The sequence below is a fragment of the Aedes albopictus genome, chromosome 1 (assembly GCF_035046485.1).
Source record: "Aedes albopictus strain Foshan chromosome 1, AalbF5, whole genome shotgun sequence".
Taxonomy (NCBI): Eukaryota; Metazoa; Arthropoda; class Insecta; order Diptera; family Culicidae; genus Aedes; species Aedes albopictus.
In genome coordinates, this window is record NC_085136.1 from 293,364,080 (window position 1) to 293,390,290 (window position 26,211).

Here is a 26,211-nt window from a genome sequence, read left to right on the forward strand (position 1 = left end):
GGGTCACCTGAAGGTCTCAGGAGCGTTTAAGGTAGTCTAAAAGTAGGGTCGTTCTTGAAATCTAGGAGGTCTAAGGATTCAGGAGCGTCTTAGAAGATCTCAGGTGCTTTCCAGGGGATACATGTGGGTTTCAAAGGGATACTTGAATATCTTTTGAGCATTTTATTGGGGTTACAGGGGATCTCAGGGGAATTATAAGGGTTTCAGGACCGCATCAAGAAATTTCAAGAGTGTTGCAGGAGCTCCTAAGGCATGGTTTCCTAAACTGTGGGTCGCCACCCCCCAAGGGAGTCGCCGGCCTTCATCCAGGGGTTCGCGAGGGATAGTCATATATTTTACTGACACCAAATGAGAAAATTTCTATGGTGGGTCGCGAAGAGTACGTCTGCTGGCCAAAGAGGGTCGCGCCCCTGAAAGTTTGGGAACCTATGTCCTAAGGGGTTTCAGACAGAAAGCCGTACACTAGCTCTTTTCGATATCGTCGTAATACTTTTACCGTCATCGCTAATGTTGCATACTACCGTTCGATGCATGAATGTTGATTGCGAAAGAGTCCTGCGAGTAACTCGAGAACCCAAAGTCTGAGAATGCTGGGACATTGATTTTCGGAGCAGGTACCAGGGGTCTGAGAAGGTTTTCCAAGACGTTGCAGACAGTTTCAGAAGAATTTCGACGAGTTTTGGAGACTTTACTGTGCACTTTAGATTTGTTGCGGGCAAGCGGGAGCTACCAGAATGCAATCTGACTTCACACTGTGACGTTACTGGATGAGTGACGACGACGCGGGTGGCTGAGACTCGCCATGCCTACTAGACCACTTGATGCGCCTTGCGTCATTGTCCACGGTTCAATATGCCAGCATGTATCTACTGTCACACAGTTACATGTGCGTTAACGGTGATTTTGAATGGTATCAAGTGCGTTACATGGCGTTCAAGGGGGTTTAGGAGGACTTTGGAAGTACTTCAGGAAGTTTCAGAGGATTTTCGATTTCGATTTTCGAATACGGCAGCAGGGACGAAAGTCCTGGGGCCTGTGGCACCCCCCCCCCCCCCGCTTGCGAGTCAGCCGCGTAGTCCTGAATAGGAATAGGACTACTAACCCCAATTCAAGGTGTCAAGCGACCCGTGCTGAGGAATGAGTGATCGAGGGGGTGAAAAAGATGCTCGATGTTTAACGGAGCCTGTGGGGTACCTGGGCACCCCCCACAGTAAGCTGTCCCTAACCGCGTTAATGCAGGGCTCTGGCGTGGTAGACATTCTTTCCCGTGCTACTCGTGGGATTTAATCATGAAGTCAAATAAACAAAATCAATATCTAGGTGGAAGTAGTGGTGGGATCAACCCCTTCGCAAGAAGCGGGTTGATGAGATCTCCGACAAGGAGAAGTGAGGAGATAGGCGCTGGGAGTTGCGTACGCAGCTCAAGCGTGGGTGCTGCAGTCCACTTCCCGGCAAGCCAGCCGGTGGAGTTTATGGACGGAGCGTGGTTGTTGAGGGCCGTCAACCGAGAATCCAAAGGACGGTCCGCAATAGAGGTGGCTGAGCAGCAGCTTGGCAAAATCATCAACTTCGCGTCCACTAAGTCGAACATAAGCAAGGACCTGAAAACGGCCTTGCTTCGACTTAGGGCGTCGATCGACGATGCCAAACAGGAGCACGCGGCAGTCGCGTTGCTGACTGTTGCAGCAGCGGAGCCTGCAAATGAGAAAGTGCCGAAGTTTACCCAAACGGAGGCCTTCTCCTTCGCAGGTAGTCCGAAAAGAGTGGAAGCGAATGCTCGTGACAAACGTGACAAGCATTCGCAGAAGCGGGCGAGGCAGCCGTCAGGTGAGGAGCTGTCTGGCGGCGCCCGCAAGGCCAGGCGTAAAATAACCCCGAAAGTCGGTAATAATGCCGGAAAGTCGGATCCCAGCCAGGGTTCCCGGAAAGCTGGGAAGGGTGGGCCTGAAAAGGCTGGCCCGTCCCGGAACGATGGGAACAAGGGGTTGCGACCATTGGTGGGCCCTCAGCAGCCACAGAGCAGGGCGATCCAAGGAGAGGACCCTCCTTGGACAAAGGTAGAGCGGAAGAAGAAGAAGAGGAAGAATCCGCCGGTAGAAGAGCAGGACGCCAAGCCAAGGCGCAGGAGGGTACGTGCCAAGCGCGAGAAAGGTGACGCGCTTGTCATCAAGACTGAACAGTCGAAATACTCGGACGTCTTGAAGGCGATGAGGTAGGGACACAGATAGCTCTGGTTCAGCTACCTGTGGCGGACGTTAAAAAGTCCGTTAAAGTAAGGCGGATCAAGGTGGGCTGGTGCGTATGTCCTCTGACATTCCACGAGCCACCAGAGGTTTGCTTTAGGTGTCTGGAACCAGGACACAAGTCGTGGGACTGCAAAGGCCCCGACAGGCGCAAACTGTGCAGCCGATGCGGCGCTGAAGGTCATAAGGCCCAAAGCTGCACGAGTCCGCCCATCTGCATGATCTGTACCGGGAAATCCTCGAACAACAGACATCCGATGGGTGGTCCAAGGTGCCCGGCCTTCAAGAAAGCCGCAGTGAACAACAAATCACAGTGCAGGTAATGCAGCTGAACCTGAACCACTGTGATGCGGCTCAGCAACTGCTTTGTCAGGCAGTTTCTGAGTGGGAGACGGATATCGCCATCATATCGGACCCATACCGAGTACCCGCCGGCAACGGCAACTGGGTCGCGGATGGGACCAGAAAAATGGCGGCGATATGGACGACGGGTAAATACCCCGTTCAGGAGTTGGTGTCTACTACCTATGAGGGCTTCGTGGTCGCCAAAGTAAACGGGGTCTTCTTCTGCAGCTGTTATGTACCTCCGCGGTGGCCGATCGAGCAGTTCACGCAAATGCTGGACCGATTAACGACCGTGCTAACAGGGCGAAGGCCGGTGGTAATAGCGGGCGACTTTAATGCCTGGGCCGTGGAATGGGGAAGCCGTTTCACGAACCAGCGGGGTCAGATCCTGCTAGAAACACTGGCCATCTTAGATGTCGACTTGGCTAATGTCGATACCAAGAGTACCTTTAGTCGAAACGGAGCGGAGTCAATTATTGACGTGACCTTTTGTAGTCCTGGCCCAACAAGTAGTTTGAACTAGAGAGTAGATGATGGCTACACTCACAGCGACCACCTGGCGGTTCGCTACAGTATCGACTACAATAACAGCAGACAGCGGATAGAAGAAGAGGCGGCTAGGCCAAGGCGAAGCCCTCGCAGGTGGAAGACATCATACTTCGACAAAGGGGTATTTAGGGAGGCGCTCCGCCGTGAGCGAAACTTAATCGGTTCAGACGGCGACGAGCTGGTAGCGGTGCTCTCACGTGCGTGTGATGCGACCATGCCTAGGCGAGTCTACCCTAGAAATGGGAGGCCACCGGCTTACTGGTGGACCGACGCGATTGCGGACCTGCGCCGCGCCTGCCTACGGGCTAGGCGGCGGATGCAGCGAGCACGATCAGAGGAAGAGCGAAACGAACGGCGGGTGGTGTTCGCCGCTGCAAAAGCCGCGCTTAAGACCGAGATACGAGCAAGCAAAAAGGCCTGCTTTGAGGGTCTCTGTCAGAGTGCCAATACGAACCCGTGGGGTGACGCCTACAGGATTGTTATGGCCAAGACGAGAGGTGTGATGGCTCCTACAGAGCAATCTCCAGAGATGTTAGAGGGGATCATTGGAGAACTTTTTCTGCGTCATGATCCTAGTCCTTGTCTCCTAGTCTGTTTTGAGTGTGCAACAAACTTGAAACTTGAACGGCAACTTTTCAACAAATCTGGAAAAGGTGAAAGATCTACCGTAATGCGGATTCATGGCAAACGTCTCAAAAATATATAAATGACGGAAATTATTTGGACCTTAAAAGTAAAATAAGACAAGCAAGAATGAAACTGTCCAACTTGGTCAAGGCTTATTAACGAAAGATGGGGATCAATAGTTATACAAGATAAAAAAAAAGAGCTTTATATTATAATTTGGAACGAATAGCTGAACTTTTGGTAGAGAAAATACAGTTCAATCCTATCTCAACTTTAGCTCTTCTTTGAAAATAATTGCTTTAAGCAATGTTTATTGTGGTTCTCTTAAACTGCTACAAAAATAAACCTAATTAGTGAATTGATTATTATTAGCTCTAGCAATGCAGTAGATAACAATCGCTTGGAAATTTAATGTAGATCCTGTTCTAATTACATTACCAGCATGCTTACTGTGTTATCTTTTCCTGACTTTCCCTACTATCAAACAAGCCTAACTCGGAAAAACTGCCATCCCAAACTCGTACAGTCAAAGATAATGTTTCCTCTTTTTTCATTCATTAGCACAAAAACTCCGCACAGTACAGTTTTCCTCTGTCCTTCTGCCCGTGCGACTCTTTCGGAAGAAAACATCAGGACGAGCAGTGAAATGAAAACAGTACACTTAATTAACTTTCACTTTTTTGTTTCTTTTTGCTTCCGCCACCACCACCAACCACCGACCGGGCCGGCGTACAACGTCAAAAACGATGACCAACAACGGTGTACCCAAACTGGCGACGCGTAATTGTTGGACCATGGAACATGCGAACGGGAAATTTAATTAAACTTTTCCAACGACGACGACTACGGCTGCGATGACGACGACCACGCTCTTGCCGACTTACTGCACCGCATTCACCACCAGGTGGCACTTCAACACGGCAATCGAAAGGCTGGCGGGCGGAGCACAAGGCGGCCCGGACCCTGGGAATCATCATGGGAGTGTTCCTGCTCTGCTGGTTGCCGTTTTTCCTCTGGTGAGTGTGTTCTCCTGGGTACCCCCCGGGGGTGGATCCTTAATCTCTTAATTGTCACTCGAAAAATTGGAATCAAAGTGTATCAATGCCGTATCTGGCTATCGAAACGACGGTGATGGACTATGGGAGGAGAGCTGGACAAAATTTGAGGTGTTGCGTTCTTACTTGTAGGGCTATGATTCACTGAGTTAAATCGATCCTCCTCAACTGAACTCGGTTCTTATCCAATTGCTTCCAGCTGTCCTGGAAGTAAACCAATATCTGATTTGTTGGACATGACTGTACTTATGAGACGAATATCTTGATTATAATATTATATTTCAGCATATTGGCTTCGAAGAAGTTGTTCCTAGGATTCCTATCTAATCCATCGTGCAATTTACTGCAGAGTTGGCTCTTTTATGTACCGTCAAGGCGCCGTCACCGTAGATCCAATCTCATAAACATTCTTGGTGCCGCTGTTAATTGCCTTCATTATAGGTAAAACTGAAAGTAATATCCACAAAAGTAGAAAATTTTTCACAAAACTTGGTGATATAGTAATATTAGTAGAAGGTAGTAAGGTCGCCTGATTCCGTGGTAGGTCACCATTCACCGTGTATCAGATATTTTATTCTGTATTGTTTAAGAATGATCAAAACAACCCAGCCAAGGGAATTTTCATCTTTTATATTTATTTCACGTAATAGCTTGGAAGATTCAATTAGAAAAACGAATATTCAAATTTTCAATTTTTTCGTCTTATATAGGGGGCACGGTGAATGGAGACCATCGATTTTTAGGGTACCCATTTACTGTGCCTTTTGTTTCAATTAAAAAGTATGAGTAAACGTACTTGCTTGTTAAACCTGCTTCGGTAATGCAAAATACATACCTGATATGTGAACTTAATTGCTTCTTGGTGGAATAAAAACGTTACTACATTTAGTTTATCGCTTAAATCACCTTAGGGGCCATCCATAAACCACGTGGTCACCTTAGGGGGGGGGGGGGGGTTTGGGCAAAGACCACGATCCATACAAATTAATTTTTTTTTGTATGAACGAATGACCACGCGGGGGGGGGGGGGGGGGGGGTGTTCCGAATCTCCCAAAAAATGACCACGCGGTTTATGGACAGCCCCTTAGCGCAGTTTTCGTTTATTGACTATGAATACAGTGAACGAGCAAAAAACGCTTCATGTAAACACACTTTAGTGTCAAAATGATACTTAAAAAAGTTTCTAATGAGCGTTTAGACATGATAACAATTCATTAGTGTTGTATTGGTGAAATTGAAGGGAAACTGTCAAACCATTCAACCGTAATATGGAAATAATGAAAAAAATATCTGAAGGCACACGGTGACTGGCGATTTGACGGTACTTAAGAGCTTATCTTTGTGGACAATGTCGACTTCCGATTGCAAGTGTCCCCTTTTATTAGGCTAAGGGGGTGGCATAATCTGCTTTAACAGACACCTGAACAAATAAGTCCATACAGTGTGGGGATAGTAATCGTCTTCTACAACCAAAGTAGAATCCAAAACTACTCTTTCCTCGACCCACTAAACCAAGCACTAAACAACATTCACTTGGTCGCCAAACACTTCATCTCTCCAGAACCAACAAGGAGACATTGCTTCAAAGATGGGCTAATGCACATAGCACACTCAAGGTTATTGGCGTAGTGCGTAGCCTGCAGCAACGGATAGATATAGATGACTCGCATTGGGGAGTCCACCAAGGTAGCATGCTGGTGCTTCTAGTTTCCCGAGTTTTCCTTACCACTCCCTTTATTCTCGAAAGGCAGACAGGGTCGAACTGATACGTGCACTGCGATTTGGCCTTCTCGAAATTAAGGCTCCATCAGCCAGCACACAGAAAGACGACCTTGCCGAGGACCCCTTTTCAACCGCGAGCTCGGATCCAACCCAGTAGGCCGGCGCCACGACAGTAACTCTACCAGGATGTTCTCCCCGCGGCCACTGAATCGCTGCAATGGTCGTCACTGGCTTGGAGAAGGAAATGCCATCGTCCAGCAGGTCGACGAAAGAGGTGTCTGGAGTGTAAATAAAGCTCAGTATAATTTTTCTGTCCTTCCCCTGGCAAGTATCAGTGACAGTGATTTTTTTTCTCCTGTTGGGGACATAGTACCACTGCGACCATTAATTTGATCTATTGTGGTGTCATCCTCTTCATTTTTGCCGTACTGAAAAGACTCATCACTATGGAGAAATGATCATCCTCACAGCTCAGTGACAATGATAAATTACGTAGAATCATTTTTGGCCATCTCAGAATCCCACTATCATATAGAGAGGAGAGTATGTAGAAAGTGGAGAGAAAGAAACGAAGTAGAAGGAAAAGGACGGGCCAGGGATTGAACCCAGGATCTTCTGCATATGAATCAGAAGCGGTAGCCATTAGAACTAGATATTCCCTCAGAATTTTCTACAGGAATTGCTTTAGGTTTTTTTTTCAAATATTCTTTATTAATTCTTACCTTCAGTTACTCATGCAGGACTCCTTTCACAGATTCCTCCGGATATTCTTCCATGTATTCCCTCATTAAATAATTCCGCATTTCTTCTATGGATAATTCTAATTACTTCTCCAATGATTCTTTGAGAAATTGATCCTCTGGATTATTTTTAAGACATATATATAAGATTTCTTCAGGAATACTTCCAGAAAATCTTCCAAGGACTTCATTTACAGGATGTTTTCTGGAATTTTACCATTATTTTCTCTTTTTTAAGCCACTCCACCAAAGGTTTTCCGAGAAGTTTCTCCAGGAAGTTGATTGGAAACCTCTCCTGAGATTCCTTCAAGAATTTCCCTAGGATTTCTTCGGATATTTCAAAAGAGATTTAATAAAATGTACTTGCTAAGATTTTAATAGGAGATCTATCGAAAATATTTTAGAAATTACTTCTTCTTCTTCTTCTTCTTCTTTATGGCTCGACGTTCGCATTAGAACTTGGCCTGCCTCTCTTCACTTAGTGTTCTTCTAGCACTTCCACAGTTATTAATTGCCTGCAATTGCATGAATTTGTATATTGTGAGGCAAGCACAATGATACACTATGCCCAGGGAGTCGAGAAAATTTTCCCGACCGGAACGGGAATCGAACCCGCCGTCTCCGGATAGGCGATCCATAGCCTTAACCACTAGGCTATCTGGAGACCCTTACGTACTATAATTACTATAGTTACTATAATTACTGTAAGATCTTTCGGAAATTTTCGTTGGGATTCCGTCTGAAATTACTTTAAGGAGTAATTTTCACCTCCTTCGGGGCCGTCCATTAATTACGTAAGGGAATTTTTACGATTTTTCGACACCCCCACCCCCCCTTGTAAGATTTTTTGTATGAGAGCCCAAATATTTTTGTATGGCGCGTAAGATTTGTCAAACCCCCCCTCCCCCCATAAACCCTTACGTAATTAATGGACAGCCCCTTCCGAGATCCCTGCAAACTTGTGTCTAAATATTCCTCTAGGGATTTTTCAGAAGTTCTTCAAGGAATCCCTATTGCTGTTTTCTTTTTAATCCAGTTTCAACCACGGTTGAACAACTTCTTGAAGGAATAGTCTGAAAGAAATCCTGAAGGAAGCTTTGAATAAACACAAAAGAATACCTGGAAGCAGGCCCGTGCACAGAAACGGCATCAAAGGAGGGGTTTTTCCTAATTTGGGCAAAGAGCGGAGGGGCGCCTAGTGTAAGAAACATCTTCAATAAGAGGGGTTTAACCCCCAAAACCCCTTCCTTGTGCACGGGCTTGCCTGGAAGGACACCTAAAGGAACTTCATGTATTGTAGAAAGCTCTGGAGGAACTTTCAGAATAATTTCTTGAGAATTTTATTCAACAATTTCCAAATAGGGTATGTGTTCTATCAGTAATCTCACGCTCCCATATTCATCCTATTCGAAAACAAGCGATTACGGCACCGATTGATTCCGTTCTTTTTGTTTTCATGCGTGCCCACTCCTAACAAAAAAATACAAAAATAAGAAAAAAACAAACAACGCTTCAATCCTTTGTTTTTCGTAGGATGAAAATGGGAGCCACATGCTTAATAAGGGAACCAGTACCCTAAATGCTTGCGAAAATCTTTGAACAAATAGAGTAACGGCATGAAAGATCCTCTGTAGAACTTTAAGCAATATTTTTTGCAAAAAGTTTCTAAAAAAATTTGAATTTTCGAAGAAAAACCCGATCGAATTTCTAAGAATATCCGAATGTTTGTGAAAGATATTCCCCTAGAAAAAGTTTGGAGGAATTCCTGGAGAAATCCCTGAAAAAATTCCTGGAAGAGTTTCTTGAGAAATGTCAAGACATTTTTTAAAGAAATCACAAAGAAAAAGTCACGGAAGAATTTCTGACAATATTTCTTGATACCTAGTATGAAATTATGCAGCATTCTGTGAAATAATTTACTATGGAACTCTATTCGTGCATTCAGTTCAATATGACCCAGACAGGTACACTGAGGTAATGCACGGAGAAGGTTACCCAGTAAACCACACATCGTAATGGGAAATACATTCAAAATCGTATATCTCGCGGTCAGAAATCGAAATCGTAAAAGCCGTTGAATCTTGTGATAAAAATGTCAAGCCCAATTGTATAAAAATCGCTGCTGCGATTTGTTTTGTAGTAAGTTTGTTGTGTGTAGAGCAAGTCATAAATGGCGCTAATTGAAGTCGTCTCTGTTTGCCTACGCTTACAAGTCATATATAATGTTAGTAAGGTTTGGTTGGGAATCGTAATGACTTGATGAACTTCGACAAAATTAAAAAAGCATCCCACTTGCCTTGCTCATCACCGCCTGGCCGCTGATTATGTTTTGGGACATTCTGTCAACCAATAATTATATTCGGGCAATCTTTGGGAGTGTTCATAGTTACCGAATGAAGACATTTGTCTCACAATTATTCCTACATGAGCAGTATTTTTTTCCCGCGACGACGACGCGAACGACGACAACGACGACGACGACGACAACGACGTCGTCGAAACGTACACTCGATGCGGGACTAATGTTGTAAACAAAACATGTCGTAATGAATGCAAATCCAACTCGCTACGAGTTGTATATAAATTGACAACTCATCATTAGGTATGCTATATATCAGTACAGCATTGTAATAAATGGAATCGCAATGACTTAGGAAAAAAATGCAGCCCAATTCTCTTATCAGCATTCATGTAGGAAGACTGGCAAAGGCATGTTTCATGGGTGGTTTAGAAAGCTTAAGTTTATATTGGCCAAAATTTGCGCTCTTCTCAAGGCAGATCAGTTAGTGCAATGGTATGGGCTTAGACTCACAATCTCGAGGTGCCGTGTTCTAGGTTAGGTGTCAACTTTTTTTTTATAACTAATTTTGGACATCGTATTACATATCACCCGAAGTCGTATTCTATTCTTTCGATCGATTATTTGGGACATCGTAATGATGATCATATGAAATCGCCAAATGTCGTCAGAAGTATGTATATGGCCTCCACTTTGGTACGTATATAGCAGTTTTGTGCAGTTTATACGATTAAAAAGGTTCTTATATAATAGTGTATAACACAAATTATACATACCAAAATGTTTACTGGGTAAGGAGTTTCAGGAGAAATTTCGGAAGGGATTACCGAGCAAACCCTTGGACCAATTTCAGGATAAATCTGTTGAGAAATTTCTTGAGAAACTTCTGAAAAATTCCCAAGGATACTTCCTGGAAAAATTCCTGAATGAATCATATATCAATAACACAATAAATTCTGGGTCAACGGAGCGATTTTCAAAAAAATCTATGGGCAGAGATGTATTCTGAAGGGATACTGAGAATAATCTTTAGATGAATTATTGCTTTAATCTTCTTTCTGTAAACACGCCGGAGATTTTTAGATAACTTCTGAAACTGCAAACTTACACATTTATGTTCTTTAGGCGACAAACCATATCCAACTTGAAAGCTTTCATCGTTTCGAATTGCTGAAAGACTTTTCTTTATCGTTACCTTTGGAATGGAGCAAACGTCAAACGTTGGCTCTTGATGTGAATAATAGCAAGCCCGTGCAGAAGAGGGGGGGTTGGGTTGTTAATCCCCCCTATTACCGACGCTCCATACGCTAGGTGCCCCTCCGCCTTTTGCCGAAATTGGGAAAATCCCTCACTTTGGCGTCACTTCTGTGCACGGGCCTTAATAAAAGTAACTCATCCCAAATATGTGTCGCTAGGGTAATAAATAATTTAACTGAAGCTCAACCCAATGTGACCCAATGGGTATTCTCCAATGTGAAGGGATTAAAATAATGATTGGAACACTTGATTCTCACGCCGAGGACCTGGGATCGAATTCCACTTCCGAAAAACTTACAAAATGTGAGTTCTTCCTTCGAAAGGAAGTAAAGCGTGGGTTCTGAAATAAACTAGCCTTGGGCTAAAAATCTCGTTAATACAGATAAAAAAAATAAAAAATAAATTCTTTGGGGATTTTTCAGGATCATTCTTTAGATTTCCCTATAGATTTTCCTGGGAGGTCTTCTTGGGATTTCTCCAGGATTTCCGCTTGGAATTTCTACAGCAATATCTCTTAATATTGCTTTTGCAAATCCTCTTGTAACTTCTTCTGGAATATCTGAAGATATTTTTCTTGAAATTTTTGCTGGGAATTATCTTTAAATTTATGCCTAAATTTTACCAGCTATTATATCATGGGATTCCTTCTGGAATCATTTCAGATATTCCCCCAGCAGCTTTTCAGGAATTATTCCGTCGATTTCTCCAGGAATTTTTACTGGATGGACAATGGTCAGAGATTTCCAAAGGTATTCCTCCAATGACTCCTCTAGGAATTTCTCTAGATATGCCTTTTCGGATTTCTCCAGAAATTGATTCCTGTAAAAACTAACCAAGAAAATTATCCGGCAACTCCTATAGAGGTTTTTATAGAAATTACTTACGGGATTTCTTCAGAAAATCCAGTATGATTTTAGCCTGTTATTCCTGGCAAAATTTCTCAAGAAATTTGAACTGAAATTTTACCAGGATTTCTCCTGTATTTCCTTTTGGGATTTTTTAAATTTTTCTCGTGATTCTTTCACTGAGCTTGCTTCACATAGTGCGTTACGCGTTACACGTAATGCGTTACAAACATACATATGTTAGTGAATATAGAAGTAGTTTGTATAATTTACAAACTTTGACTACTGTAAAAACCTTATCATATGCAAACATGTGAATGTAATGCCTTACTATATCATATTTTGTAATTCTAATTTATACCCCTCCACCTTTTTGCTTATAATAATGTTTTTTTTTTCAGTAATCAAAATTTGTAAATTATACAAACTACTTGTATATTCACTAACATATGTATGTTTGTAACGCATTACGTGTAACGCATAACGCACTATGTGTTACGTGTAGAATATCATAGATAACTAGCAGACCACACGAATTTTTTTAAAGATTTGTCATACAAGATGGATTGTTTGTTAAAACTTAAATCTAAACATTAATGAAACGAATTGACCTCGGCTTTTTTTCTGCACCGGTGTTTCAGCATGGTCAATATGGAGTGAAAACTGTAGGCACCCACATTGGTACTTCAACTTTGACGGACGATTTCTTGGCCCAAACCGCTGAATGAAAACATTTCAAATTTTTGCCCCAACATTTCCTATATATACTGACGCTGCATTGAAATTTTCATAAAGCTACTTAAATTTTTCACTAAAATACGGGTTTTTGAAAAAAGTATGTCCAAAACTGGATTTTTTCATATAAGTTGTTATTACTCAGAATATATAATTTCAATCAATATGAAATTTTGACCATACATTATCAATGTAATGACAATGAAGTGGTAAAATTTTCAGCCAAAAATATTGATAATTACCAAAGTTGCAGCAGATTGAACATGACAGATTTTGGGAGAAAAATTCAGCTCGGCTTTTTTGTGCTACTGAGTGTAGCGCTGCTTTATAGTGCAAACAAATATTTTACTGAGGCACTTAATATTCACTTCATAAATCCTATTCAACACTCTATCTCCAGCACCCCAAATTTGCTGCTTTCATCTTTGACCACGACCAGCCAAGAACCATTTATCATGAGTAAAACAATGATTTAAACATTTGATAACATTTTGATTTGAGAACATTTTGATAACGTCTTAGGTTACATACCTTACTCAATAGAGACAGAGCGATACAATGTACGCTTTTTTATTTCCAAATTTCCCATAGTGTGATCCGGCGACTACTGATTCAATGAAATTGCCAGAACAAAAAATCACAAATCGGATTAAACCAATCACTTTGTTTTCGTTTTTTTCCTCTTTCCATTTTTTCCAGGTACGTTATCACAACCCTGTGCGGGGAGGAAGCCTGCCCCTGTCCGGACGTGGTCATCACCCTACTGTTCTGGATCGGCTACTTCAACTCGACGCTGAACCCGCTCATTTACGCTTACTTCAATCGGGACTTCCGGGAAGCGTTCCGGAACACGCTGCAATCGCTACTGCCCTGCTTCGGCAAGAAGGACCCCTTCGATGGTCACAGCGCCTACTACGTGTAGTATTAAGGGTACCCTGGCCCCCCCCTGATCTCCTGCGTCGTCCCAGCAGAGAAGAATTCCTCTCCCACCCTCGTTAGGCTAAGGCAATATCGGTGTGGGGATTGGGAGAATGCAACGTTGTTGGAGGAAAGGAATTGAGTGATACACTCAATGGATGTTTCTGCGAAAATTGCTCTTTAATCCTTGTTTTTGTTTGTCTCGTTTTGTGGAGTGTTTTTGCGAGTTCTATGGATAACAGTTTTTCAATTCCATTAGGTAGTTTCAAATTTATTCAAAAGGACGTGCAGTGGGTTCCGAAACGAGAGAAAAATATTGTTTGATGTGGGAAGTTGCATTTAGATAAATTGATTGATAAATGCTTTTTTTTTTACTTTTTTTTCTTCTTTGCGTGCGTGCCAACTGGAACAAAGTTTTCTTTGAAATATGAACGATATCACAAATGGAATTGTTCTATTCGGGAACTAATAAAGCTTACGAAGTTTGAAAGAATCGTGGTGGCAAGGCAAGGCTTCCTGGGTACAATCTGGAAACCCCTGTCCTAAGTCAATACTGAGGAATCCATGATAAAAAAAAATGCGGAGGTTTCTCCTGCAAGCAGGATTGGTTTAGTTTCTGCGAAGGTTACCTATGTATCTACGTGGCTGGATGGCAGACTGGTTGGTCGCCGCCGCCACCGCTCGAACGATATGTGTTATGTTTACAAACGGTAATGTTTGTTTTCCCACCAACACCCCGATTCAATCTGCCAAAGCAATGCAATGCATGGGCGATGACGAGGAGCCAGCCGCCGACGCGAAAAACATACGCACGCACATCGGGGAGTCAATATTTGCGGTTGGAAGGCGCGTTGGGAAAACATCGAAGCCCGCCGTGTTCAACAGAATGAAATTGTTGACTGGGTACGATAGGTACGGCTCATCAAATTTGAAGAGGCTTATCCGTGTTTTTTCTGCTTTGATTGGTGTTTTGATTCTCGGAGTTTACACAACGGCAGCTTCTTCAATCGAAAACCGATTGAAACTCTTATCAGTCGAGATCAACAAGACTGATGGTGACACGTGAATTTCTATTGTTACTGAACAGATAATTGCCATCATGTGTGATTGTGTGAGAATGAAGGACGTAAGAAGCAATCGAAAGTGAATCAATGATGTTGAACATTTTAATTTGATTTCAATCGAGAGGACATTGCATTGGTCCATCGATCATAATCGAATAGAACCGTAGATACGAAAGAGAACTGAGAATGAAATAAAGGGTCACAAACGGAAAATTTAATCAAATGGATTGCACTGGATGAAGAATGATGAAATGAAATTGACATCAAGGAGACCTACACGTTTCGACAAAATCGAAACCATCCATTGAGGAAAGACAACCTATTGAGGGTCATCGAATTGTAGTCTGTTGTCGGTTGCATACATGTAGGTCATCAAGAATATGAGCCACTTGAGATTTTTTTTTTTCTGTCTGATGATGTTATTGAGTTACTGAGTTTCATGGCATCATATGGACCGTTTTATATGATGTCACTGCTCTAACGTATAAACGTATACACTCGAATGTTATTACTGGGCTGGATGGTGAATTTCCGAGTACAGCTTAAGAATTGTGAATTACGAATTAAGACATTTAATAAATTGAGTTTGAAAATGGGAATTACTCAGGCATAACGGGATAAACGACCCAAGTAACTATATTTCGTCTTTTTGGGCTTACAGGACTTGCATCGTTTGATAGTTTTGGCATTCATGCACACAAGAGAAACACGTGTTTGATGAACAAATTGTGATTTGATTCTAGTGGAGGTTCGACTGTATCGTTTCAACTATCATTAAAAACGGCTACGCAGTCTCCAAATTAGCAAACGATGTTTATTACTTGCCCAACGTTTCGACACGGGGTTAGTGTCTTCTTCAGGAGGAAACTAATTTGGTCGTTTTGGTCTTGTGTTTCGTCTAACTGTAACTGTCCTGTCATTAATTTGTTGGTACATGACTTATTTTGCTTGTTATAACTTTCAACGGACATTGCCACGACCACGGTTTATCCTTGGTCGTCAGACGACGCAATAATGGGTTCCGCCATTGTTGATAAACTTGGATGATAGTTGGTCAATTATGTGGCGGTACTCAAGAATCTCTGAAGCTCTGTGAAATCCTTTGGGTGGTTCATAGCAAATATTAGAGCCATAACCAAGGGAGGGGTTTTGGGCATTTGACCCCTCTCTTTACAATAATATAATGTACTGGGTCTTACAACGACGTAAGCACATGACCGAAAAATATCACGGTTACTTAGCAAAACTTAACCTTGTCGATGTTCAGCTTGATGTTTGGTTCTTTGACACGCTACTTGAAAGAGTTCGACTGAAGTTATCGACGCTGCAGTCTTGTTGAATCAAAACGACTGTTTTATCAAGTTTTAAATTTGTCCCCACGTTTTGACTCTATTTTGAGTCTTCTTCCTAGGCAAAATTCTGATTAACCTTTTTTAAATGATTTTTGAATGAACTCATCATATACACAAAAATCCATTTAATCCACCTATGGTGAACAGAACCCTTCTTACACTTATTAAAATTATTGTTGTATTATTTTTGTATTTAACATATTTATTTTGTGTAATTGACCAAAAGTTCTAGAAAATATTGTGGATTTGGCATCGAGTGGATTGGTTTCCAAAATAGCATCATGGACCATGGACTAAACTACCAGAAATGCCAGACACCTCCTAGAATCTTGTACGGAATATTTAAAAAATAGCTTACATATTCTGGAATATTGTATCTTTTGTTAACTGCCAAAAGATCTTGAATCGATTAACAAATGGGTAAGACAATCAGCGAGATACACTTTGTCCAATATCTCTTAATCAGTCGATTAAATTAGCTCCGAAGTACGTGGTATTCATGGTTATGGTGTAGAAAGGACAAAAAGGATATATCTACTTAGATAATCAGTTTTGGCATTAGCCAGTTATTTTGGCTGTCCGGTTCTTGCATTTTTCCACAATATATAAATTCAAAGCTTTCATTTAACATGTTGTTAGTTTTCATAAAATTCCTGTGGATTTGTAATTTGTTATTTATAATTTTGTTGAAAACAATAACCTGCTAGTATACACTTTGTATGAGGTCAGCATTATTTTTAAAAAATAATTTCCCATAGACTGGTCAAAAACTAATGCATGATAACAAGTGAATATAATAATAAAAAAGAATTTATTGAAATACTCCTCGTAAGATATGTCAGTAATCAAATGCCGAATCGAAATAAAATTTCAAGGCCTCATACAAGGATATTGTAGCTTTCATTTGGTGCTTAGAGAACCCAAATCGATTGACAGATGGCTGAGATATATATTATGGTACCCTTGGTCAAAAAACTCTCAAAAAGTTAACCTGTATTTCTCCCAAGTACTCTTTGAAAGATATCTCGGTAACCAAATGTCCAATCCTAATGAAATTGTATAGGGTTCTACTAGAATGTTGTAGCTTTCATTTGGTGCCAGGATAACTGAAATCGGTTGACAGACGGCTAAGATAGTTTTTATGATACAGTTGGTCAAAAATCTCAAAAGGTTTAGTTGTATAGATAAATAACTCTTCGAAAGACATCTCTGTAACCAAATGTCCAATCGAAATAAAATTTCTGGGCGATCTACGAGGATGCTGTAGATTTCATTTGGTGCCAAGAGAACCCAAATCGATTGACAAACGGCCGAAATATTTATTATGATACACATGGTCAAAAATCTTAAAAAGTTTAGATGTATGACTCATAAGTACTCTTCGAGAGACATCTCGGTAACCAAACGTCCAATCGAAAAAAAAAAAAATCAACAGCGTTCTACTAGGATGTAGTAGCTTTCATTTGCTTCCAAGAGAACTCAAATCGGATTGACCACGGCATCAAGAGATCAAATAAGTCAACCTCATCGATGTTATTTACTGCTTTGCCGATGCCCCAATGAAGGCTTACGGCGTTTGCCTATATTTGCAAAGTCAGGATGCAGCTGACAATGTTGTGGGCCTTCTGGTATCCCACTCAAAGGTGGTACCATTGAAAAGCCAGTCTCACCCTAGGCTGGAACTGCATATGTGGAGCATTGCTTAGAACTCAACTTTGTCATGGAGGAGTATACTTTTGGACCGACTCCACATGTGTACTGCGCTGGATCGCCGCAATTCTGGCAACGTTGACTCAATTTGTCGCAAACAGATTGTCCAAAATTCAAGGTCTGCCGGACGGATAACATTGGAGACACATTAAGGGAACTGAAAACTCACCCTTTTTTCGACAGCCCATTTTCTTGTCGGGTCTTCGCTGCAAGTTCATCCAGCTTGGGACTGCACTAATGTTTCTCTGAACCGCTTGAAGCATTGACATGCTGCAAAAATTCCAGCATTGTTGGGAAAGATGGAGAAGGGACTGTTTAGCACTGCTATATGGTACAATAAAACAGTGGGAACCCTCTGTAGAAATAAAAAATAGGCAAACTAGTCGTAATACAAGACAACAACCAACCTCCTTTACGACGGAAGATGGCAAGAATTCATCAGCTTCATCCTGGTGAAGATGGGATTGTAAGGGTCGTCACCAGTCTTGTGCATTATCACCATCATAACACAAAAAAACCACAACATCAACATTACCCTTCTTCCTCCATCAACGCTACAGCCGACCGTCTCTATGTTGCTAACGAACACATTCGAGACGAACGCATTGATACGGTGGCTGCCGCCGCCACGCTCTTTCTCCGCAAATCTCCTGAGCAGCCGAACGCTTCTTAACAGTCGTTTCGACGCAGAGTTACATATGTCACTTACTGCTGGGTGACTCTCATCTGAAAGGGCCAGGATGAAGGTCAATTTTTTAAGTAGTATAGGGCACTGCATACGGCGGTTGCTATGATAATTTTTTCTAAGTCTTTGACGTTTCGTAGCCTTGTTGTTTACGATTCGGACTTAGAGAAATTTCGTCGGCTTTCCTTAGGCAGTGTGAATAAATTCAAAAGGTGAGTTTGCGCTCACTGAACGAGGGTTGGCTTGAGTGGCTTTTGCGTGAATTGATTATGTTTTGATGGACTGTGTTTGTCGTCTGAAGTGATGGTTAAAGCGAGTGTCGTTCGACATTGACCATCCTGAAACTGCACAACCCTGGTCGTCACCCTCAAGACCATTCTGCATAAATGGTTTCTTGAGACGACCTGTTTAAAAGATTTGCTTATTGTTGAAACTATTGAAATCCCGCCTCAACAGTGCATCAGAACTACAAACGCACAAATCTCAAAAAGCAAGTTTCAAACAACAGTGCATTTTATTACTCTGTTTGCCACAAAAGTTCATCTTATTGGACGCAGTGGCTTAATTTCCCCAACAGGTGAGAAAAATAAAATTCCGTTCTTGCTCACTTGTAATAAGCTTAAAATAAGAAGATCAGTTGCACTGGTTTTGTTTACGAAGAGATTTGTGCGCTTGATATCGTAAGTAAATAGGTGCTGCCAAATCGGCCATACCCGAGCAGGAAAGAATAACTGACACATAACTGCAGCATACCAAATTCAGGTATCATGCCAAGACGAGGTATTGGTCGGTTACCCAAATATTCAAAATAACTTATTTTGGTAATATCTAGGTATTGATAAAATACCTCGAAGAATTATTGATTTGGTGTTGAGGACTGCTTGAGGTATTATTCCATTATGGAAAAATCACTATTCGTATGGAAAAATCGCCGATTATTATTTAGGTATTGCCATACCTGAGGTCATTATTCACGTGTTATGCACAGAATACACACCAGTCATTATTTCAGGTATTTTACCTCTTATGCAGGGCTTCTTAATACCTCATTCAGGTTGTAGGCATGCGGTTTTCCATACCTGAGTTAGGTATTCTTAAGCTAGTTTCTCCTGCTCGGGTAATGGCGGATTCTAATAAGTCTGTCCTTAATCGTATCGTGTCCCACTTGTAACTGTTCTGAACGAAGAGTTCTTTATTTTTAGAAATCGTCGCGTTTCAAGGATTGCAATCAATTGGGGAGCACTCCTAGCGATCCACGAAAAACCGCGTGCAGTTTCTTCTGAAACATTTTCGCTGCAGGAGAAATACCGAATGGCATTCTCTACCATCGATAACGTCCAAGAGGCGTCCAGAATGAGGTGAATCTTAAAATTTGCTGCTCTAGACAAGCTTTACAGAATCGGCTCTTTGCATCTACAGATGCTATAGACCCTATAGAGTAGAGAAAATGTTTGCGTTGGTCGATGCGGACGGGTTACGTACAAAACGTTGAATTACGAAAGGCTGAAATAACAAAAGGCTGAAACACGGAAGGCTGACATTACAAAAGGCTGAATGTATCAAAAGGTTGAAATAATATAAGGCTGAAATAGTGACTACTAGTTTTCAAACGCACCAGCCTAAAGGCTAACCTCAACACTAACAACTCAGATGAACAGATTATTCCAATTAGGAATAATTATATACATTCATTCATTTAACGATCTATTTAAAAAATTTCCTTGTTGGTCGATTGCCCAGCAGTGGAACTCGCATTGGTTTTGCTTGAGCTTGACGATAGACCGTCTTACCGTCGCTAGTTCATGGTTGGCCAAACTAAGCCATTTTAGGGGAACATGCTTCAGTTACTATGTTCTGAATTGGTAAGTTTTACAACTGGCCATAATGCCATGGATTATTGAACGCCTACATTACTAAGACAGTATTTTTCAAAATAATAGCATATATTTTAAAGAAGGAAAGTAGCCGTAACGACAACAATCTCCGAAACAACATGACTCGAATGAATAGCTCGTGTTTAAAGAAGGATAAATTAACGATATGAATATTATCAGTTCCTTTTTGTGTTCGTTCCCGAGCAGGAGAAAATAGCTGAAGAATACCAAACTCAGGTATGGAAAAGCGAATACCTACAACCTGAATGAGGTATTAAGAAGCCCTGCATAACCCGAGCAGGAGAAAATAGCTGAAGAATAACAAACTCAGGTATGGAAAACCGAATACCAAAAACCTGAATAAGGTATTAGGCAGCCCTGCATAAGAGGTAAAATACCTAAAATAATAACTTGATGGTATTCTGTGCATAACACGTGAATAATGGCATCAGGTAAGGCAATACCTAAATAATAATCGGCGATTTTTCCATACAAATAGTGATTTTTCCATAATTGAATAATACCTCAAGCAGTCCTCAACACCAAACTAATAACTCGTTGAGGTATTTTATCAATACCTACAAAATATGTCCTTGTATGATACCTGATTTTGGTATACTGCAGTTATGTGTCAGTTATTCGTTCCTGCTCGGGTTGGTATGCACCATTAGCCTTTTTGACTAAAAGCTCAGTTTCGAAACTAGGGCCCATGCTAAAGGTTATGCGTACGATTCGCGTTCGGAGCTAGATCTTTTTATTATGAAAATTTTCTTGACCCCTTTTGGCATTGAGTATCTTCGTGCCTGTTACACGATATGTCAAAGCTAAGAAGCAGTCTCGATCTCAGTTCGGGCGTTACTCCAAGGAAAGGAAGTAGTGCTATAACTTATATATGCATTTTCGTATTTTCAGCCTTTTCAACTTTCAGCCTTTTGTGATTTCAGCCTTATGTAACACTTTCTTGATTTCAGGCTTTCGTATTCAGCCTTTTGAAATTCAGCCTTATGTTGCAATAGCGGACAATAGCTTATTGACCGGTGGCATTGGATACAATTGTCACGTGTATTTTATTGTTGTGCTAAACAAGTTCGAAATTATGTTATGTATAATATTTCATCACGATCACACCTTGCTGCTCTATTTCATTCAGCATGCGGTTCAGATCATTCCGCTGTGTCACCGGTATTCTACGTCCTTCCGGAAGATTCCTCATCAAAGGCTATCAGCGAAACTTGCTCGCTGTCCAGTTTTAGGCTGCTTCGTTCCCAAAATCTTCATATCATCATTTTTGCCGATTATATTGTACGATGCCCCTCAGTACAAAGGATCAGGCTTGTCCACACTGAGCGCATGAAAATTCTGCTCTTTTGATTTAAACCACAAAAACCATCGTTTTTAAGCAATCTTCTTATCCTACCTGATAGCAGGATGTTTGAATATCCTAAATGACATTTCGAACTGTCAAAAAATCGCACCGCAGTGCCGCACTGAGCGCGCAAAGAGAAATTCACTGGGGTGAATTCACCCGGGTGAAATTCTCTTTGCGCGCACCGTGTGGCACTGCGGTGCGATTTTTTGACAGTTCAAAATTACATTTAGGTAATTTCAACATCCTTCTATCGGGTAAGATAGGAAGATTGCATAAATACGATGGTTTTGGTGGTGTAAATCAAAAGAGCAGAATTTTCATGCGTTCAGTGCGGACAAGCCTGCAAAGGATGCATTACACTGGATTGTTTACATTGTAAAATTTGATGATGGCTTGTAGAATGGATACCACATCATGCTTAACTTGGTAGAGATACTGTAGCCAGTTAGGACGTTTCATCTTTGACCGTGTAGCATCTTCCGTTTGACGTTGTTTGACCGCTTCTTCAAATTTATGGATACCGGTTACGATACCACCGCGGAGTATTTCGTCCTCCAGATGACCTAAGTTTTCAGTTATTCACTATCTTGCGAACCCTGTTGATGAAATGCATCACACTTTCTGTATTCTTCTTTTTGTCGCTAGCTAGTTGTTGACGACACTGGAAGAACTCGTAGCGAGCTAGTTTGACGGCCTTCTACGGATTTTTTTGCTGCTAGTATTAGCGGACATCCTTGACGAGTTCCTGATGAAATTGCTGGCCTTATTGCTTATAACTAAACATTTCTGTAAAAGTCAAACAAAATCCTGAAGAGTCTTTCAGAAACAAAGATGAGCACTTTTTTTGAAATTCTTCCATGGATTTCTTTAAATTTCTGCAGGGTATGCTTTTATGAAATCATCCATTCACTGCTACAGAAATTCTTTCAGAGATCCATGAGTATGCGGCTGCTCCCAATGAAGTTGAGAGATCGGCAGTTCCACGTACCGAGTTTCCAATCGCAAGCATTGGCGGACCCAGCATTTTCTTTTTTCTCACTAACTCTCCTAAACATACACGAGAGAGAGAAAGATGGAAAAGGAGGCAGCTTGCCCCCTCTTTCATCTCGCTCTTTCGCTTGCTTGTTTATGAGAGAGAGTAAGAAAAAAGAAAAAGCTGGCTCCGCCAATGCGATTCGCAAGTCCTTTTTGTTCGCTGGGGTCGTTGCCGTTGGTCTCGGTTCGTATTATTATGTTGCTGACTTTCTGTTACAATGGGTTTTTATGGCTGGCTCGTAGGAGGACTATAGTGCACACCAGGCTGCGGCTTCTTTTTCAAAAGTTGTTGAAACCTGGAAATCGCTCTTTTGGATTCAAATGACACAAAAAGAGAAACCTCTGAGTTTAAGCCAAAAATATTGAGATTTAAAGGTCGCGCAATCGCTTCAAAGTTGAATTTTGGTGTGGTGAAGGTGTTTTCATTTCAAGTGCCATAACTTTTTCAATTTTCAACCGACTTTCAATCTTTTTTTATAAATTTCTCACAAATTAAATTATGAATAAACTCGTAGAATATCATTTTCTTCCAAAGTCTCGCAAAATATGAGTTTTTGAAGATTTAATTCATTTTTTTCTTCTTTTTACAAAAAAAAATAACTTAAGAGTCATATAACTTTTAAACCGTTTGACCAATTTTAAATTTTTAGCATTCTTTTGTAGACATTTTTGTTGCCTATCTTTGTCCTGAACCAACTTTTCATCAAAGTAGTCATTTTTGAGATACCTTTCACCAAAAACTGCCAAAACATGCCTTGAATCTTGATTTTTTCATGCAAAATTGGAGTTTTGACGATTATTTGCAATTTTTTACTCCAAACCAGATACTTAGCATCATATTTAGGGATATGAAAGACATTGGAGGATGTTTTTTTTTAATTTTTTTTCTCTCGCATTTCGAACATGAAAATATTTTTTGATTCAGAACACTCCAAAAACTGAAGTTCAAGGCTTCCATATGATTATTGAAAATATTTTTTTCAATTTGAGCCCGAAACAAAGCATGAAAACTATTAAAATTTGGCCAAAATTCTGATTTTTCCAATAAAATACGTGTTTCTGAACGGTTTTTGGTATGTATCTATTTTGAAACGTTTTTTTAAAGGTACAGTTTATTCACAGCATTCTTAGGCAACAAAAATATCTACAAAAGCAAGCTAAAAAAAATTTAAAATTGGTTTAAAAGTTATAGGACTTTGAAGCTAAAAAAATTTGTAAAAAGAAGAAAAAAATGAATTAAATCTTCAAAAACTCATATTTTGCGTGACTTTGGAAAAAAATGATGTTCTACGAGTTTATTCAAAATTCAATTTGTGAGAAATTCATAAAAAAAAACATTGAAAATCGGTTGAAAATTGAGAAAGTTATGGCACTTGAAGTGAAACCATCTTTATATTACTCGAAAATTCGACTTTGAAACGATTGCGCGACCTCTAAATCTCAACATTTTTGGCCTAAACTAAGAGGTTTCTCTTTTTGTGTCATTTGAATCCAAAAGAGCTTAAGAATTCCAGGTTTCAACAACTTTTGAAAAATAAGCCGCAGCCTAGTGCACACCTGAGCTTAGATTCCTTCCCTGGCACTCGAGCGTTGATCAGCCGCCCCTAACATGGGGATCAGACAGCCGCTTCACCTGGGGAACAGACGCTCTGGTTTGCCGAAGCCCCCCTTCCCTGTCAGCCTACGACCAAGTTCCCAGCGGGGTTGGTTACACGATCTTCCCTAAGGTTGCTCATAGTTTCCGGCAGGTACCACGAGGAGGTAGGGATAGGGATAGAAGTTGCTGGGCAGAGGCTAATGGATCACAATGGAACCTGTATTGTGCAGCATACCCAGCAAATTGCTCCATGAATTATTCAAAAATTTCTCCTGAATTCTTGAAACAAAAAAAGCGGTTTCGTTTAGAAAATCAAAAATTCTGAATTCCATCATAAATTTTGCAAAGGATTTATTTAACATATCCTCAAAAGTTTCCTCCAGGGATGCCTTAGGATAATTTTACAGAAAATCACTAAAGAAACCTGGCATAGCTTAATAAAGAAAGTTTTCGAAGGATATCATATTACCCTAGTAACTAGTTCATAAAACTTTTCACCGAATCTTGCAGAATATCTTCCAAGAAATCTTTAGGAATTCTCAGATATGCTCTTAAAAATTTTATCGGATATTCCACTAAGATTTCGTTTAGGAAGTTTCCTATGGATTTCTACTCAAATTCCGCTGGGATTACATTAGAATTTTTTTTAGGATTCCTTTTAGAAAATTATTTTGAAGGAATTGGAATTTTCTGCAGGGATTCCTTCATGATTTTCTTCAGAAACCGAGATGATTTATATCTATATTTTATAAAGATTTTGAGCCCTAAGCCGGTTCATCTCCGCATTCAGAAGTTCATCCAAAGATTGTTTCATTTTTTTTTCTCCAGAGATAATTTAGAGAATATGTAAAGGGATTTTGTTGGAAATATCTGCAGGAATGTATCCAGGAATTACTTCAGGAATACATCATAAAATTCCAGCAAGAACTCCTCCAGGTATTCTTGCATAATAACTTTAAATGGTTTTAGCAGATTTTTTTTTTCAATGATTTCTGCATAAATTCATTATTAAATTTCTAGGAGTGTTTCTAGGAAATGTTTCCTAGGAATCAAAATAGCAACACCATTGGAAATTACTCAAGAAACTGTTTGGATTCCTCCTGACTTTTTCAAGAAAATTCTTCTGGTACTTTTGAAGAATTTCTCCAGGTATTCTCTCAGGTATTTCCCTGGGATTTCTTCTAAAAAACCTTCAGGGATTTTTACAGGAATAAGACTGAAGATATCTTAAAAAATACTCGTCCAGAGTTTCTTTCAGTACTGCCTTCATTCCTGCAGACATTTTTAAAATTGCTTCAGAAATTCCGACAAAAATACCACCTCAGATTCCTCCATGGATTCCATCAGAGTTTTTTTACAGCAGTTCTTCCAGAATTTGCACTTAACATCACTGGAGGATTTTTTTAATTTAATAAGGAATCACTTAAAGACTTTCTGAAGGAATCTAGAGATTTCTATAAGCAATTGAGCACGAGCATGAGTAAGAGCATAGATGACCGTACAATTCGTAGTTGCTACTCCGTGATTGACCAGAACAATCGAAATTGCACAAGGAACCAACAATTGGAGTAACTACTGCTCTCAATGTGCACAGTTCGAGAATTCCAAACTTTATTAGTCAATAACGGCGCCGGCCACGTACTTACGGTCATCGAGGAAGGGAAGGAATGTTAGTGTGACGTACGTTGCTACTAGAGACCGAGATCACCTCACCCAAGTAACACACATGTTATATAAAAGAAACGACAGCGCAAGTTTTGGTTGTATAGAAGTTTATTTTACGTTATTTCAACACAATGTTAGAATTACGTAAAATAAACTTCTACACAACCAAAACTTGCGCTGTCGTAACTTTTATATAACATGTGTGTTACTTGGGCATTTTCTCCACGACTGTCACGGGAAGGAGTTTTCGTCAGTGGGGAGGGGAGAGTCACATGATTTGGATTCACTTTGGTAAGTGATGTGATTCATGCAACCTTTATTTGAATCAAAACATTTATTCATTGTGACTAAAATATTACAAATGTCGACACCGAAGATGACGAACCATTCAAATGATTGTGTAAATGCAAAAAATGAAAGAAAAATATTTATTATCAACAAAATATGCATTGGGAACTAGCGCCGACACATGATGTGACGAACTTTTCAATATTTATTAGATAAATACACAACAACCAGAACAGA

The 26,211-nt window shown here is 40.7% G+C and overlaps 1 protein-coding gene across 2 annotated transcripts in view; it reads left to right on the plus strand.

Annotated features, from left to right (window-relative positions):
- Positions 1-25,762, plus strand: part of LOC109431331 (serine-rich adhesin for platelets-like) — a 339,832-nt gene extending 314,070 nt beyond the window's left edge. For both annotated transcript variants that reach the window (XM_062847009.1, XM_062847010.1), the window contains 2 exons: positions 4,669-4,780; positions 13,117-25,762. In XM_062847009.1, coding sequence (XP_062702993.1) covers positions 4,669-4,780; positions 13,117-13,339 — 335 coding nt within the window. In that variant the 3' untranslated portion in view covers positions 13,340-25,762. The remainder of the gene's footprint in view (positions 1-4,668; positions 4,781-13,116) is intronic.
- Positions 25,763-26,211: the final 449 nt, after the last annotated feature.